The sequence below is a fragment of the Diaphorina citri genome, unplaced genomic scaffold (genome assembly GCF_000475195.1).
Source record: "Diaphorina citri unplaced genomic scaffold, Diaci psyllid genome assembly version 1.1 scaffold185, whole genome shotgun sequence".
Classification (NCBI taxonomy): Eukaryota; Metazoa; Arthropoda; class Insecta; order Hemiptera; family Psyllidae; genus Diaphorina; species Diaphorina citri.
In genome coordinates this window covers 91,743-110,541 of record NW_007377622.1, presented here as the reverse complement: position 1 = coordinate 110,541, position 18,799 = coordinate 91,743, and the positions used below count along the sequence as shown (strand labels likewise).

The window sequence follows — 18,799 nt, the reverse complement described above, 5'->3', positions numbered from 1 at the left end:
GAGAACTGGAGATGTCTATTTCACTTCCTTCATGGTATGCGTCACCAACTCACCATCATAAGAAGTGTTCTAATTTGTATGAATGCCGTGAAATTATTTGAGTATGCAATGCGTCATACTAAAATAAAATGGGAAAAATCCTCTTTTGAGAAACTTCGTTAAATCCAGTTCCTCTTTGCTCGTGTTTTTTGTATACTGTGTGATTCAGAATTTAGATACTCACATTGAAATGTGTTTCTTAGTCCATGATTGGACAATCAAAACTCAGAATCCCGGAAGGTATTATTTTGGATTCAGGCCTCAATTTGTATAAATGCCGTAAATGTAATTAAGTATTCAATATGCCACAATAAAAAGAATAGTGGAGAGAACTGGAGATGTCTATTTCACTTCCTTCATGATATGCGTCACCAACTCACCATCATAAGAAGTGTTCTAATTTGTATGAATGCCGTGAAATTATTTGAGTATGCAATGCGTCATACTAAATGGTTTTCCCATCTTACCGACCAAACTAAATGTTTGTTCGAATACAGCTAGTAGGTTTATATTTATATGATCACGAGACTACTTACCTACTTACCAAAGTAAGGAAATACTGTATTGAATCATCAAGAAGTAGATGACGTATCCGAACAAACTTTTAGTGAATAAATATGAAAACGTGGAACTAAACCAAATATTGGTTTTCATTTTACAAACTTAGATTTTCTAGAGAGACAGTGAATTTTAAATCCGTTTTCATAATAGATATGGGGTATTTCTATTACGAGTAGGTATTTAGGTATTTCTGTCTATATGTAGGTATACACTTCCCCCAGTAATTTACTTTACGCAAACACATTACCTCGGATTTTTATAAATGTTTTATTTACAATGAATTCACTCGAAGTGGTAAGCAATATGCCACAATAAAAAGAATAGTGGAGAGAACTGGAGATGTCTATTTCACTTCCTTCATAATATGCGTCACCATCATAAGAAGTGTTCTAATTTGTATGAATGCCGTGAAATTATTTGAGTATGCAATGCGTCATACTAAAACGAAATAGTGGAGATGTTCGTTTCACTTCTTTCATTATACTCGTCAAATTTTGTATGAATGCCGTAAAATTATTTGAGTATGCAATGCGCCATATAGAAAACATCATTTAGTTTTACTTCCCCCAGTAATTTACTTTACGCAAACACATTACCTCGGATTTTTATAAATGTTTTATTTACAATGAATTCACTCGAAGTGGTAACATTTATCGCGGATTATGAGGAAAACGTGTGACTTCTATTGCCTTGATACTTACTTCCGTGTTACTTCTCCCAGTTAATTTACTTTACGCAAACACATTACCTCGGATTTTTATAAATGTTTTATATACAATGAATTCACTCGAAGTGGTAACATTTATCGCGGATTATGAGGAAAACGTGTGACTTCTATTGCCTTGATACTTACTTCCGTGTCCGTGAGGAAAGGCACCTATCTCACGGTGTTGGAAGGATTGGGGTTACCTTGATACTGACTTGAGTAATGCAAATTTTGGGGAACAACCTTAACATTCTGGTACCTAATTGACAAGTGAGACTTTTTTCTCCGTTTAAGCGTTTTACTAGGGACAGTAGGTCGTTAGCGCTGACAAGTCAGACTTTACCAAACTCACGCACCAAATTCCGCTCTCTATTCCTTACCACTTCTTTCGCCCTTGTCTGTTTCCGAGTGAGACTTTTTTCTCCGTTTAAGCGTTTTACTAGGGACAGTAGGTCTTTAGCGCTGACAAGTCAGACTTTACCAAACTCACGCACCAAATTCCGCTCTCTATTCCTTACCACTTCTTTCGCCCTTGTCTGTTTCCGGATTTTCTAGAGAGACAGTGAATTTTAAATCCGTTTTCATAATAGATATGGGGTATTTCTTTTACGAGTAGGTATTTAGGTATTTCTGTCTATATGTATAAGATTTTGTAAATGTTTGTAAAATGAAAACCCACTAAACATCTCTCTCTGACATATTCACGAAATCTCTTCTAGTGTTTGTTCTAACCCACCAAACTTCTTCTAATAAATTAGAAATGGTCTGAAACTCACATCCACGGACTGCTTATCACACCAACTTTGAGCACCGAATAAAATGTACTTCCACATTGACCCGGTGGCAGATAATAATGTAGGTATAAGATTTTGTAAATGTATGCAAAATGTAAATGTTTGTAAAATGAAAACCCACTAAACATCTCTCTCTGACATATTCACGAAATCTCTTCTAGTATTTGTTCTAACCCACCAAACTTCTTCTAATTAGAAATGGTTTGAAACTCACATCCACGGACTGCTTATCACACCAACTTTGAGCACCGAATAAAATGTACTTCCACATTGACCCGGTGGCAGATAATAAAACTATTGTAAAAATAATTTCAGTACTATAAAAGATATTGTTCATCCTAATTTTCTAAAGACTAATGACGGGCTAACTATGTACACACCGACAGACTTTGAAATAATATTAACTAGGTGAAAATTACATTTTAGGCAGGGAAATAACTAAATACTTTTATTAGTACTATAAAAGATATTGTTCATCCTAATTTTTTAAAGACTAATGACGGACTAACTATGTACACACCGACAGACTTTGAAATAATATTAACTAGGTGAAAATTACATTTTAGGCAGGGAAATAACTAAATACTTTTATTCGAATTTTTGCGTTGAGGGAAATCCAATATCATAGGCAATACAGTGTAGATATGTAGGTGGGTAGGCGCCTGTTCAAATTATGTAGGTATATTGCGAATGGAATATCTTAAAATAAAGTCAGGCATTCAAGTCACGTTTGAAATAAATGACCAACAAAGTCAGCCATCAGCCCTGTTTACCATTTCAAGTTCCAGCAGGAAGTTGTGTTTTCAACACACTTTGTGATCCCGTTAGTGGAGATGCTGTCAGCGTTTGCCTTTCCTTCATGTAGTTCTTCATTTCACGCTCGGTCAAATAGGATAAATACAACTCGTAGGAGAAAACATTTTCTCTCTTTTGATTTTCTTCAAAAAGTTTAAGTGAAAAGTAAAAAAATAAAATGGGGAAAATCCTCTTTTGAGAAACTTCGTTAAATCCAGTTCCTCTTTGCTCGTGTTTTTTGTATACTGTGTGATTCAGAATTCAGATACACTCCCTTGCATTTTCTCTATTAGCTGATGTTGCTACTGAGGTCGGCCCTAATAGCATCCAATTATAATAACAAATTTGTAATCAGCTTAGTACATCTATCTATGTATTTTTTTGGAAATTTCTTCTCAAATATTAAAACAATGGTTGTGGATGCTCACATAAATAAACGGTACCTATATTGATATTGAACCTATTATTAGATGAACGAAATTAATTCTAAATTTCAACGTTTAAAGTAAAATCATTTTCCGATAGGTACCTTTTACGTAAAAGTATCGGACATAAAAATTTGATTTCATTGGTTTCTTCTACTTCTTCTTCTCGTTCCTACTATGTTTTAAGACTGAACTAATAAAGGCTTCTGAGAGGTATAATTTTAAGATGTAAATATGCTTAAATGAGGGGCCAAGAGGTAAAACGGACTAACCCACACTAACTTCATTTTGAGATAATTGGAGTCAAAGTCTAGGAGTGGCACTTGACTGTTGTGGGTTAGCCCACCTACCATCTTCATAACTTTGTAACTACAGCTGATATCGTTATAAGTCATCTACCAGCAGATAGAGGGCGTTTCGGGCTGTGGTTTAGTCCAAAAAACTGAAAAAATCCAAAAATGTGGGTTAGTCCGGTTTACCTCTTGGCCCCTGAAATAAACTAAGTAGGTGTGTTATATGTTAAAACTATTGTGTGCCTAGTTAATTAAAAAAAATTGGATTAACAGTTATTTGAGCGGTCTTAAGACGTAAGGTAAACCTGACCACAATCTGAGTTTGAAGTTTACATCTTGGAGAAATCGGATTGGCTAAAAAGTTTGAAATCAACCAATCAGATTGTTTTATCTAAGAGTTAAACAAAGTTTTAACCTTTTAACCCTGATTGTGGTTCCAGATTTTGCACATTCTGCCTTGCCAGGTTATCCTAGTATCTTACGTCTCGGTTCGCATTTGACCAAAAAATTCTGAAAAAATGGTGAAACTCATTTAAACTTTCCGTGATGTGATTCTCTCCCTTGCATTTTCTCTATTAGCTGATGTAGCTACTGAGGTCGGCCCTAATAGCATCCAATTATAATAACAAAATTGTAATCAGCTTAGTACATCTATCTATTTCTTTGGAAATTTCTTCTCAAATATTAAAACAATGGTTGTGGATGCTCACATAAATAAACGGTACCTATATTGATATTGAACCTATTATTAGATGAATGAAATTAATTCTAAATTTCAACGTTTAAAGTAAAATCATTTTCCGATAGGTACCTTTTACGTAAAAGTATTGGACATAAAAATTTGATTTCATTGGGTTTCTTCTTCTTCTCGTTCCTACTATGTTTTAAGACTGAACTTTAATAAAGGCTTCTGAGAGGTATAATTTTAAGATGTAAATATGCTTAAATGAGAGGCCAAGAGGTAAAACGGACTAACCCACACTAACTTCATTTTGAGATAATTGGAGTCAAAGTCTAGGAGTGGCACTTGAGTGTTGTGGGTTAGCCCACCTTACCATCTTCATAACTTTGTAACTACAGCTGATATCGTTATAATTCATCCACTAGCAGATAGAGGGCGTTTCGGGCTGTGGGTTAGTCCAAAGAACTGGAAAAATCAAAAATGTGGGTTAGTCCGGTTTACCTCTTGGCCCCTCATATACGAAGAGGGAAAAAGAGAGGGAGAATAATAGGAGGCGGCACGTTTTCCAGAACTACCAGAAAACACGTTTTCCATGCCACATGACCTTTGTAACTACCTCGTAATTTTACCTCGTTAACAGTTTGTTATACTAATACCTATACCTGTAAGCTATACCTCTAAAATCTATAAAAAGAAAATTTCAATCTGTTGTTTTGCGAAAGTTTCTCCCGGTAGATTAGAGATCGTGAAACAGTCAATGTCAAAAACAGATTGTTTTTTCCACCCCCATTATTTTACCTCAACCTCCCCACACTTTTTGGCAGTGCCCTTCTTCCTTATCCATCTTGGCTCACTCCCCTCCTATCCTAAAACATTTTAGAACCTAAAGTTTCTAAATTCAGCCCTTATTTGCTGTTGGTAGGTGGGGCAAGGGTGGGAGGAGAGGCGATGTTGATGTAACTTCGATAAGATGTTGATAAACTTGTAAATAAAAAGTAAAAAGAAGAGGGGAAGAGTTATAGATGAGAGAGAAAGAAAGTAGAAAGAAAGGAGGGGAAAAAGTGTGAGGGGTAAATAGGAAGGTATCAAAAAGGAAAGGAGGAGGAAAAGGTGTTGGAGAGAATAGAAAAAGGAACAAATAGAGAAGTAGGGGGAGAGACATGTGGCAAAATGATATGGTAAGAAGGAGAAAAGAGAGAGAAAAGGAGAAAGAATTCCCAAGAGATTGATTGATCAGTTTTCATGATGAACGTGTTGAGCTAGCTGCTAGAGGGAGATAAAATGTGATCTTGGAATTTGTTTTGTTTCTTTTGAGAGTCTCAAGTGTCTCTTTCTTTCTTTTTCCCTCTTTCCTCTTTCTTTCTTCCTCTGCTCTTTCTTTTTCTTCTTCTTTCTCTCACAAGATAACTCCTTGTTTAACCTTTTTGAAATGTAAAATTTACTGTTTCTTTTGAGAGTCTCAAGTGTCTCTTTCTTTCTTTTTCCCTCTTTCCTCTTTCTTTCTTCCTCTGCTCTTTTTCTTCTTCTTTCTCTCACAAGATAACTCCTTGTTTAACCTTTTTGAAATGTAAAATTTATGTATCTATATAATAATAATGGACACTTACATGTTTGTCTTTTAACATTTCAGTTGGATCTCCAGCTGCAGGACGAGGGAGGAGGGGATATCAGTAGTTTTATTACTAATGGCGAATGGGATCTCTTAGGTGAGTACGAAAATGTTTTACACAACTACATTATCTAATTCTTCCTCTGCTCTTTCTTTTTCTTCTTCTTTCTCTCACAAGATAACTCCTTGTTTAACCTTTTTGAAATGTAAAATTTATGTATCTAAATAATAATAATGGACACTTACATGTTTGTCTTTTAACATTTCAGTTGGATCTCCAGCTGCAGGACGAGGGGGGAGGGGATATCAGTAGTTTTATTACTAATGGCGAATGGGATCTCTTAGGTGAGTACGAAAATGTTTTACACAACTACATTATCTAATTAACAAACAAATGTACATGTCACACAAATCACAAACATGGAAGGAGACCAAAACAAACTCGAAATATTGACTTTCCACAGGTGTCCCGGGTAAAAAGAGAGGGAGGGAAGAGAGCGAGTGAGAGAGAGTAATAAAAGAGTAAAGTCTCGTACACCTAGAGAGAAAAAAAAATGGGCTCCATCACAGAGATCTCTTTTGGGGGCCCCATTTAGGAGGCGGGAGGAGGTAGATACAGGATAGCAATGGAATAAACAATGCGAAAAAATTGATGAGATGAAGAGCAAAGTCTAGTCGAAAGCAATAGTTTTGATTTATTTGACACCTTGCTTTATTGAGTCGTGTACAATTTTGTTAAAATGTCGAATATGAAAGGCGTGAGAAGAGATAAACTTTGCACAGCGGCGTGGATGTACGTACAGAGCGAAAAAAATTCTCACAAAATAACTACAATTCTTAAAGACACTAACTATAACTTCTTATAATCGGTAAAGTGCATAATTTGTGGTTTAATTAGACTGTCAGGTAAGGATCAAAAGTCAATATGTTGTTTAGACAGACCAAACTTTTTAAAACAATATCCTGTTCTACTCTTATAATAATACTCGTATATCCTGTGAGACGGTTTTTACCTACGCGAGTTTTTGCAGATTCCGTTCCTTTTTTTTACCTGACTTGTCATAATTTTGTATCAGGGAAAATTAATTTGTAAGTTTGTTTTCAATTCAATTTTCGACCACATGTTTGTCCCTAGTATTGATAGCTCTGATCTTTTTTTCTCTTTCACTTCATTTTGTTCCGATAATTTCCTTCTGCTCTTTCTCCAACATTGCATCTGACATTTTATTTTCCCTTTTTCACTCTCCTTCTTTTTTTCAATTATATATTTTGACTTTTGTTCTTCGTTTCTTCCCTCCTTCCACTCCAATTCTTCACATTTTTATCAATTGTTTTGTTTATATTCGCTCCTATCACAGCACACAGATCATTTACTTTGGAAAATAAGATTTTTTGCCTTCGTCTTCTTTACTTGATCATTCATTGTTTGTTTAGAAAAAATAAAATGAAAATAGATGAAAAAGACTGGAAAAATAGTATACTCTTCAGTTCATGTTGGAAAACATAGAACTAAGTAAATATCCACTCAAACAATATAACATTTATCCAGGTAACTTGTTTCTAACTTGTTAAATGACAATATTGACAATACCATTTGTTTTCTATTTTTATTTTTTATAAGCTCACAAAACAACTTATCCTACCATTCACTCTTGCAACAGTTGCAATACCTGCTTTTCCTCTTGTTCTCTCTCCTTTCTTGCATTTATCCACATTTTCCATAATATCTTTTCTCCAACTGTTTTTCCTCCCCTTTCTCCTTATTTTACCTTATCCCTTCCTCCTCTCCCCCGCCTTACTTTACCTTCTCTTCTTTTCCTTTGCCCGTTTTTATTGCACCTCATATTGTATGACACACATTTTCCTACATGATAGTGTTACCAATGAAGGGTTACACGTTTGAAAATTACTCAGACAAAATTATAAGCTCGCCCTGTGGCAAGAGTCTGTTATTAAGAAAAGCTTTCCAGCAAGTCTAGAATGAAGCAAACTTTGTGAGCGAGTACATAGAGAAAGATTAAAGTGATCAATTATTAACAAAAGTCCTGCTCCAAGGAACAGGTTAAAAATTAACCTAATAAAAACGTATATGACCATCCGGTCTGCTTTTTTAGTGTGGAGGGTAATAATCGTGTTTTCAAAGTACCCATCAGATTACTTCTCACTGAGAAATTGAGTTTCTCAGTAGGTAATGATATTTTGAGAAAAACGGAAGAGCGTTTGTATTATGTATAAAATTCTTTAGAAAAAAAAAAGCGAACGAACCAGAGAGCAGAAGATGTAATTTAATATGCCAATTTATTTGAGTCGTTCGCTCTTCTCTCTTTATTAATATCTGTATTATGTATAAAATTCTTTAGAAAAAAAAGCGAACGAACCAGAGAGCAGAAGATGTAATTTAATATGCCAATTTATTTGAGTCGTTCGCTCTTCTCTCTTTATTAATATTAACTTTCCAGCTACCTTCTGAAATACAGGGTGCTCTAAAAGGCGACCTACAGCTTCAGAAGATGATAATAATATAATACATAGTGCTCATTTCAGTCCTGGTCTAATAGAACTAGAGTCCTTTACCTCAGCAGTGGGCCAAATTATGGTCACATTCTCAAATTATTTTTAGGACATACCTACCTAATTCTGCTAGGATTGAGCCTTCATTTTCCTGTTTACCAGGCAAGCGTCATTTTTTGCAAACTCTTGCTAGTAAAAAATTGGAATATTATATTGTCCCATTATTACTCTTATTTCTTCAACATTCCTCTCTCTCTCTCTCTCTCTCTCTCTCTCTCTCTCCCTGAAATACAGGGTGCTCTAAGAGGCTACCTACAGCTTCAGAAGATGAAAATAATATAATACATAGTGCTTATTTTAGTCCTGGTCTAATAGAACTAGAGTCCTTTACCTCAGCAGTGGGCCAAATTATGGCCACATTCTCAAATTATTTTTAGGACATACCTAATTCTTCTAGGATTGAGCCTTCGTTCTCCTGTTTACCAGGCAAGCGTCATTATTTGCAAACTCTTGCTAGTAAAAAAAATTGGAATATTATATTGTCCCATTATTACTCTTATTTCTTCAACATTCCTCTCTCTCTCTCTCTCTCTCTCTCTCTCTCTCTCCCGGTCTGCTGTCTGTGGGAATCATTCATGAAAATAATTCATAGTAGGTCTGAGCTGATTTTATTCAGAAAATAAAGCTCGAGATAGAAAGAGAAGAATAAGGTAGGGACATTGTAAAGTGGAACAGAAAAGTTAATGAAATACTTTATTAAGCTTAGAGCATTGGAGAAAGAAGAGAGCGAGAGAGAGAGAAACAGACGGAAAAGTTGTTTAATGTAGTGAAAAGAAACAGAAAAATATGAGCGAAAGAGGGGAAGAGAGAGAGAAAAAGAGGGAGAGAAGAGAGAAAGAGAGAAAAAAAAGAGAGGGAGGGAAGAGAGCGAGTGAGAGAGAGTAATAAAAGAGTAAAGTCTCGTACACCTAGAGAGAAAAAAAAATGGGCTCCATCACAGAGATCTCTTTTGGGGGCCCCATTTTGGGGTAGTAATAATAAAGACTTTTGAGTGGAAGGTGACTAATATAGGAGTACCAATCTACCACCTAACTCTTGGAACTCTATTGAAATTGTATGTACATATTTTTATGTGGTCGATTTCTCATATCAATAGAGATAATGCCTCGGCCGGGATTGAATTCGCATTCTCTTGCTTACAAACCGAATGGAGAGGGAGGGAAGAGAGCGAGTGAGAGAGTAATAAAAGAGTAAAGTCTCGTACACCTAGAGAGAAAAAAAAATGGGCTCCATCACAGAGATCTCTTTTGGGGGCCCCATTTTGGGGTAGTAATAATAAAGACTTTTGAGTGGAAGGTGACTAATATAGGAGTCGCTATCTACCACCTAACTCTTGGAACTCTATTGAAATTGTATGTACATATATTTTTATGTGGTCGATTTCTCATATCAATAGAGATAATGCCTCGGCCGGGATTGAATTCGCATTCTCTTGCTTACAAATCGAATGCATTGATCAGTTTTCCCGTAAGATATGAATGTACCTACTCGTAACTATAAATCGTGTATGTAGGTACATAGCTAGGTACACAGAACGATCAATTCATTAATCACAATGTGCCCCACACTGATCCAATGACCGAAATGACCCTATAACCTGGTGAAACATCCAGAACATTAAGACGGGTCCATTTTCCCCCTCCTCATATTTTTCACCAACCTCTCTCCCCAGTCTATCCCCCTCCCTAATTTCTACCCACTATAACTAATAGGGGAGGGAGTGGGGAGAGAAAAAAAAGAGAGGGAGGGAAGAGAGCGAGTGAGAGAGAGAGTAATAAAAGAGTAAAGTCTCGTACACCTAGAGAGAAAAAAAAATGGGCTCCATCACAGATATCTCTTTTGGGGGCCCCATTTTGGGGTAGTAATAATAAAGACTTTTGAGTGGAAGGTGACTAATAGGAGTCGCTATCTACCAATCTAGTCTGTTTCCCCCAGTGCTGACGAAGGCTTCGACAGCACTTATCCCACCAATGTGGTGGTCCGGAGCAACGGTAGCTGCGTGTACATTCCACCGGGCATCTTCAAGAGCACGTGCAAGATCGACATCACCTGGTTCCCGTTCGACGATCAGCGGTGCGAAATGAAGTTCGGTAGTTGGACGTACGACGGACTGCAGGTGAGTGCGAAAGATTGCCTCTTCTTTTTCAGTGTTTTTATTTATTTCTTTACACGCTATTGTGCATTTTAACTTAAAATCTCTGTTAGGATGAATCTATGAATGGGTAAAATCCTAAAACTAATCTGTTGACAACTTTCAATAATCTGATGGTTTTAAAATTTGGTACATTTACCTATAATAGCTTGGATAACAATAGGATATTTGCCTTCTTTTTCTTTTTTACTCTAAATTTAATTTTTACTAGTATACCTTTGTAGGGGACCGGAAAATTCTCTTCTTTAAATTTTAAATTCGTTTTATTCTTATTTATGAGCAGGAATGAAAATAATTTATTATGAAGAATTTTCATACCTAGAAGAAGAATTGAAGAAAGGATTGGTGTTGACAAGGTATTTACGTGAATAGTATTTTTATTATTATAAATAAGACTATTTACATTACATAAATAAAAAGATAGGACTTAGATACATAGTCACCAATCGGGTTAATGAAATAAACATTTTTTGGAACCTTTGGTTTAAAATGAGTCTAAAGAACTTTTAAAGTAGTCTGAGAGCAGAGCACAAGATTTTCTTGGTAAGAATTGTGTATAACTAACCAACCTGTTCTGTATACCTGTAGAGAAGAAGAATTGAAGAAAGGATTGGTGTTGACAAGGTATTTACGTGAATAGTATTTTTATTATTATAAATAAGACTATTTACATTACATAAATAAAAAGATAGGACTTAGATACATAGTCACCAATCGGGTTAATGAAATAAACATTTTTTGAAACTTTTGGTTTAAAATGAGTCTAAGGACCTTTTAAAGTAGTCTGAGAGCAGAGCACAAGATTTTCTTGGTAAGAATTGTGTATAACTAATCAACCTGTTCTGTATACCTGTAGGTTCCTATAAGTATGGATATTCCCCCAGTATACCACATCTCTTCTTTCCATTTTAGCGTGAATAAAACAACAGGCAATTAAAATGTTCTGTTACCAACGCAAGAATGGTTTTTATTCTATTGTGTACTCATCTTCATCTCCTATTTTTTTCCTCCTCCTCCTCCTCCCCGTCCTGTCTTTATTCTTTTAATTTTCATTGTCTTCCATATAATTATATCAATGGGCATTTGAATAGGGTATACGATGCTTATCTTCATCTCCTATTTTTTTCCTCCTGCTCCTCCTCCCCGTCCTGTCTTTATTCTTTTAATTTTCATTGTCTTCCATATAATTATATCAATGGGCATTTGAATAGGGTATACGATAGGTGTATAAAATAGAGACTTGATCTACCTAGGAATCACCCTATCTCTCTTATTGTTTCTTTTTCGCGACCCTTTTCTTTAGATTTTTTCTTACCTTGAACATTCCTTTACCATGTTCTTTTTACGTTATTTTTTGTGTCTCCTACCAAAAATACCATTGAATTTTGTCCAGGAATTCCTCTTTTTGTTTCCCAGAACTACCAGAAACACGTTTTCCAGAACTACCAGAAAACACATTTTCCATGCCACATGACCTTTGTAACTACCTCGTAATTTTAACTCGTTAACAGTTTGTTATACTAATACCTATACCTGTAAGCTATACCTCTAAAATCTATAAAAAGAAAACTTCAATCTGTTGTTTTGCGAAAGTTTCTCCCGGTAGATTAGAGATCGTGAAACAGTCAATGTCAAAAACAGATTGTTTTTTCCACCCCCAAAAACTAAACGACTGGTAAATTATAAGTATTTGAATTATGAAGTACCTAATTAATATTTAGAGCATTTTTAAAATTATGAAAGTAATAAGGTAATAATTAGAGCATTTTTAAAATCCACTCTCATGCATGACAATGCCTTAACATCATTTTATGAAATGGTCAGGCAATCGTAAAGTTGTGCATGGGTACGTACCTAATAATTGTCATGAAAACTTTAAATATGGCCTAAGATTAGTTTCTGCATTCAAAGACTTGCAAGCTAAGCCTACAAACAAAATTATTGGTGAGCTTTTGCCGCTTCAGTAAAAAATGATATTCCTTACTCTTAGAACCTTGAAAAATAATTGATTTACATTTAAAAATAGGGAACTATCGTCTGAAAGAGATAAATACAAATAATTAATATTTACATTTAAAAATAGGGAACTATCGTCTGAAAGAGATAAATACAAATAATTAACATATAGAACTAAGTATTTCTCAAAAGTATGAAACTCTTTTTTTATCTCCATACAATGAATGAGTAGACACCAAACAGTACAAAAACCGACAAATACCAAATAAGTATTTCTCAAAAGTATGAAACTCTTTTTTTATCTCCATACAATGAATGAGTAGACACCAAACAGTACAAAAACCGACAAATACCGTAGAACTAAGTATTTCTCAAAAGTATGAAACTCTTTTTTTATCTCCATACAACGAATGAGTAGACACCAAACAGTACAAAAACCGACAAATACCTGAATAAAACACTAAACCTGACGACTACCTACTTAAGCAATACACAATATAGTAACAGCACTAGTACCAGTATTACATTTGACAATATTGGGACTGTTCGTAGGCTTTTGTACTTAACATGTCAAGGGAGTCTTGTAAACGTAAAATAGTACAATTCAGCCAACACTATAATGAGTATAAATGTCCTTTAACAACCAAATGTACATGTCACACAAATCACAAACATGGAAGGAGACCAAAACAAACTCGAAATATTGACTTTCCACAGGTGTCCCGGGTAAAAGAAACGAGCTTTTCTACAATTGCTGCCCTGAACCCTACATAGATATCACGTTTGTCATTATTATTAGAAGAAGAACTTTGTACTATTTCTTCAACCTAATCGTGCCGTGCGTTCTAATAGCCTCAATGGCGGTGTTAGGCTTCACCCTGCCACCGGACTCGGGCGAAAAACTTTCTCTAGGTAATATATCACTTTTCACTCTTTTTACTTAGTCTTTAGTTGCTTAAACATATTTATCTAATTGTGTGTGTTTTGTTTTGATTTCAATTATTTTTTGTTGTTCACCAAAATATTGATCACTCTGTTCTATCTCTATCCTTTCAACACCAATCATCTCTCGTTTGATATGTTGCAATTTATATTCAATATGAATTCCTGATCCTAGAAGGGAAACTCCCTGTTTTTGAAAAGGTAATAAGAAATATTTAAGTAGAAACCTATTTTGTTTTAGTAACTAACGTTTTATATTCTCATTTGCTAAAATTCATGTTTCCACAAGTTCCTGTAATCGTATTTAAGTAGAAACCTATTTTGTTTTAGTAACTAACGTTTTATATTCTCATTTGCTAAAATTCATGTTTCCACAAGTTCCTGTAATCAATATTGTGCAAATATTTCATAAAAGGATTCTGATATTTTTTCATAAAATTTCACGTAACTTCTTGTAGGTATATTGTGCTGAAATAATTGTGCTTTTTCTAATCATCATAAGAATTGTTCCAGAACTTACATATTAAATTACCAGAGTGGTCATGTTAACAAAACACCTCACAGAATCCTGGTTAATACCCATGTTGTTCCAAAGCTCTCCCATGTACTTTGCAATGCAAATAGTGTTCATATTTTCACCTCAAAATAACTGCTCTGCTTTTTTCAACACCTACCTTTGAAAAATATTATGTTTTCGTCATTATGATAATATATATATTCTTTTTCTTTTTATTATACGACAAGACTAATTTATTTAAATTAAAACAAAGTATTATTTATGTGAAAATAAATCTGCGCAAAGCTGTTAAAGATGTTTTGCTCTCTCGCCTGAAGTTCCTTTTTACCATCTTTAAATTGCTGCTGAAATATACTCAAAACAGGTAAATAATGATTTTTGTACATACCTATACGTACCCAATTGTTGAAAAACAACAAAAACGAAACGTAGGTACCGTAGACCAGAATGAATTGAGCACCAGGGGTGAAGTAACCCCAAAATTAGTGAAATGATTTACGAATCTATTATTCTCGAATGAAAAGGTTTAGAAATGGTTCGACTGGCAAAAAGTCACCATAATTAGACAATAGACTATTCTAGATATTATAAATGAGAAATATGTGGCCATTCGTTCCAAAAATATAGGATCTCATTTTGTTACTAATTTTGGGCTCATTTCACCCCGCTCTACGGTACCTACTTAAGAAGTAAAATCAGATTGGTATAAATAATTTATATAGGTAGGGTTCACACCCACTGATTATTATGTAATTAATTCTAATGTGGTAGGAATACGTATCAATGATACTACGTATTGTAGAGATAATATTTAGAATAATTCCTACACTCCTGTTCACAACATTCCATAGCTTCAACTCAGGTTCTTATGTCGATACCTACTCTTGAACATGACGGTTGTCCGCTTCGTCCTTTACGAGTAGAATAATCGACTTCATGATACATTAATTTATTATTTCCGTTTATTTTAATTTACTTACAGATGTTACTGTCTTACTATCCCTTACGTTTTTTTGTATTTAGAATAATTCCTACACTCCTGTTCACAACATTCCATAGCTTCAACTCAGGTTCTTATGTCGATACCTACTCTTGAACATAACGGTTGTCCGCTTCGTCCTTTACGAGTAGAATAATCGACTTCATGATACATTAATTTATCATTTCCGTTTATTTTAATTTACTTACAGATGTTACTGTCTTACTATCCCTTACGTTTTTTCTTAACATGGTAGCCGAAACGATGCCTCAAAATCCTCTTTTGAGAAACTTCGTTAAATCCAGTTCCTCTTTGCTCGTGTTTTTTGTATACTGTGTGATTCAGAATTCAGATACTCACATTGAAATGTGTTTCTTAGTCCATGATTGGACAATCAAAACTCAGAATCCCGGAAGGTATTATTTTGGATTCAGGCCTAGTCCATGATTGGACAATCAAAACTCAGAATCCCGGAAGGTATTATTTTGGATTCAGGCCTGAAATAAATGGACACAGTGAAGTAACTCTACTTTTTACAATACAAGAAGAGAATCTACAGGACTAAACTTACCTATCTGTATTTCTTTGCAATAAAACAACCCAGTATGATCGTGAAGAATTGAGAAATATACAATATTAATTGCGAAATACAATTATCTTCGGTCTACATTTATAATTTATGTGGATAACTCCCAACTGTACACATTCACATGTTTCAAACATGATTTTAAACTTGGAAATTTAATATGGATCAGCTTATGATGTTTAGCAATGCATGATATGGTGTCGATTTGCAATTGATTTTCTTATTAATTTGCTTTTTTTTATCTGTATTTCTTTGCAATAAAACAACCCAGTATGATCGTGAAGAATTGAGAAATATACAATATTAATTGCGAAATAAGAACATTATAAATATAAACTGAAAGTAACTTTTGGCACTCCGTTCCAAAACGGAAAAGATAAACTTTTTCCGAATCATTTTTCCCCACAGAAAAAATAATTTTGTTTAGTGTTTCTTCTCTCTGATTATTTTCTTTCTGTAAAAATTAATTGGGTCAATAAAAATTAAATATAATGGTCAGAAAATAATGCTTGTCACTATAGCAAATACCGTGTCTCGATCAAACTGTACGAAATGTTTTGACTTGGACTCGAACCACCAACTCCACGTTCAAAATTCCCTGCTAACCGCTACTGAGGTTAGTGCAAAAATGATAGATAATGGATGGAGATTATACCTACGTAAAGAAAATTTTGAAAACAAAAAGGAAAACGTACAAAATTTTATTAGAGTTCTTTCTAAACAATGTGATTCTCAGATAGCTACGTAAAGAAAATTTTGAAAACAAAAAGGAAAACGTACAAAATTTTATTAGAGTTCTTTCTAAACAATGTGATTCTCAGATAGTATTCTCAAATGTAAAACAGTGGTGTGTTTCTCTTTGATGGTAAAAGAAAATAGAGCAAAATGGGACTGAATAACATAAGAGCAAAAGAAACTGAGCAAGATAGTGCTTCTCTTTGATGGTAAAAGAAAATAGAGCAAAATGGGACTGAATAACATAAGAGCAAAAGAAACTGAGCAAGATAGTGTCAGGAATCCCCGTTGAAAATATCTGTGTGGAAAGATTAAATTGTTTTAAAAGGTTTGTTTGAGGAACAACATGGAATTTGGATTCTAGATCTTAGATTAAACATGTGGAACTGAAATACCCAATGGCTACTCGTACGTAGATCAAACATGAAACCTTTTTAGATGGTTAGTGCAAGGTAAGAATGAAAGGAAAGTGTTGCAAAAGAGCTAGGTACTATTATTAACGTAGTTTTGGGGAAGACCAACTTTTTGAAAACAAAGGAAGCTAAGCTACAAATAAGGCCTATGTACATTTGTACATAAGATGTCATATCAATCAAAATGCATTGAGACAAACATCATCAGTTTGAACAATAAGATCTGCACAATAAAAAAACTAAACGACTGGTAAATTATAAGTATTTGAATTATGAAGTACCTAATTAATATTTAGAGCATTTTTAAAATCCACTCTCATGCATGACAATGCCTTAACATCATTTTATGAAATGGTCAGGCAATCGTAAAGTTGTGCATGATTAGTGCAAGGTAAGAATGAAAGGAAAGTGTTGCAAAAGAGCTAGGTATTATTATTAACGTAGTTTTGGGGAAGACCAGCTTTTTGAAAACAAAGGAAGCTAAGCTACAAATAAGACCTATGTACATTTGTACATAAGATGTCATATCAATCAAAATGCATTGAGACAAACATCATCAGTTTGAAGAATAAGATCTGCACAATACAAAAACTAAACGACTGGTAAATTATAAGTATTTGAATTATGAAGTACCTAATTAATATTTAGAGCATTTTTAAAATTATGAAAGTAATAAGGTAATAATTAGAGCATTTTTAAAATCCACTCTCATGCATGACAATGCCTTAACATCATTTTATGAAATGGTCAGGCAATCGTAAAGTTGTGCATGGGTACGTACCTAATAATTGTCATGAAAACTTTAAATATGGCCTAAGATTAGTTTCTGCATTCAAAGACTTGCAAGCTAAGCCTACAAACAAAATTATTGGTAAGCTTTTGCCGCTTCAGTAAAAAATAATATTCCTTACTCTTAGAACCTTGAAAAATAATTTATTTACATTTAAAAATAGGGAACTATCGTCTGAAAGAGATAAATACAAATAATTAACATATAGGTAGAACTAAGTATTTCTCAAAAGTATGAAACTCTTTTTTTATCTCCATACAACGAATGAGTAGACACCAAACAGTACAAAAACCGACAAATACCTGAATAAAACACTAAACCTGACGACTACCTACTTAAGCAATACACAATATAGTAACAGCACTAGTACCAGTATTACATTTGACAATATTGGGACTGTTCGTAGGCTTTTGTACTTAACATGTCAAGGGAGTCTTGTAAACGTAAAATAGTACAATTCAGCCAACACTATAATGAGTATAAATGTCCTTTAACAACCAAATGTACATGTCACACAAATCACAAACATGGAAGGAGACCAAAACAAACTCGAAATATTGACTTTCCACAGGTGTCCCGGGTAAAAGAAACGAGCTTTTCTACAATTGCTGCCCTGAACCCTACATAGATATCACGTTTGTCATTATTATTAGAAGAAGAACTTTGTACTATTTCTTCAACCTAATCGTGCCGTGCGTTCTAATAGCCTCAATGGCGGTGTTAGGCTTCACCCTGCCACCGGACTCGGGCGAAAAACTTTCTCTAGGTAATATATCACTTTTCACTCTTTTTACTTAGTCTTTAGTTGCTTAAACATATTTATCTAATTGTGTGTGTTTTGTTTTGATTTCAATTATTTTTTGTTGTTCACCAAAATATTGATCACTCTGTTCTATCTCTATCCTTTCAACACCAATCATCTCTCGTTTGATATGTTGCAATTTATATTCAATATGAATTCCTGATCCTAGAAGGGAAACTCCCTGTTTTTGAAAAGGTAATAAGAAATATTTAAGTAGAAACCTATTTTGTTTTAGTAACTAACGTTTTATATTCTCATTTGCTAAAATTCATGTTTCCACAAGTTCCTGTAATCAATATTGTGCAAATATTTCATAAAAGGATTCTGATAATTTTTCATAAAATTTCACGTAACTTCTTGTATATTGTGCTGAAATAATTGTGCTTTTTCTAATCATCATAAGAATTGTTCCAGAACTTACATATTAAATTACCAGAGTGGTCATGTATTAA

The 18,799-nt window shown here is 34.2% G+C and overlaps 1 protein-coding gene across 1 annotated transcript in view; it reads left to right on the top strand.

The window, feature by feature from the left end:
• The window catches only part of LOC103505620 (neuronal acetylcholine receptor subunit alpha-7-like), a 142,235-nt gene that overhangs the window by 89,683 nt on the left and 33,753 nt on the right, over positions 1 to 18,799 (top strand). Inside the window, 2 exon segments of the mRNA XM_026820918.1 lie at positions 10,411 to 10,591; positions 18,080 to 18,311. Coding sequence (XP_026676719.1) covers positions 10,411 to 10,591; positions 18,080 to 18,311 — 413 coding nt within the window.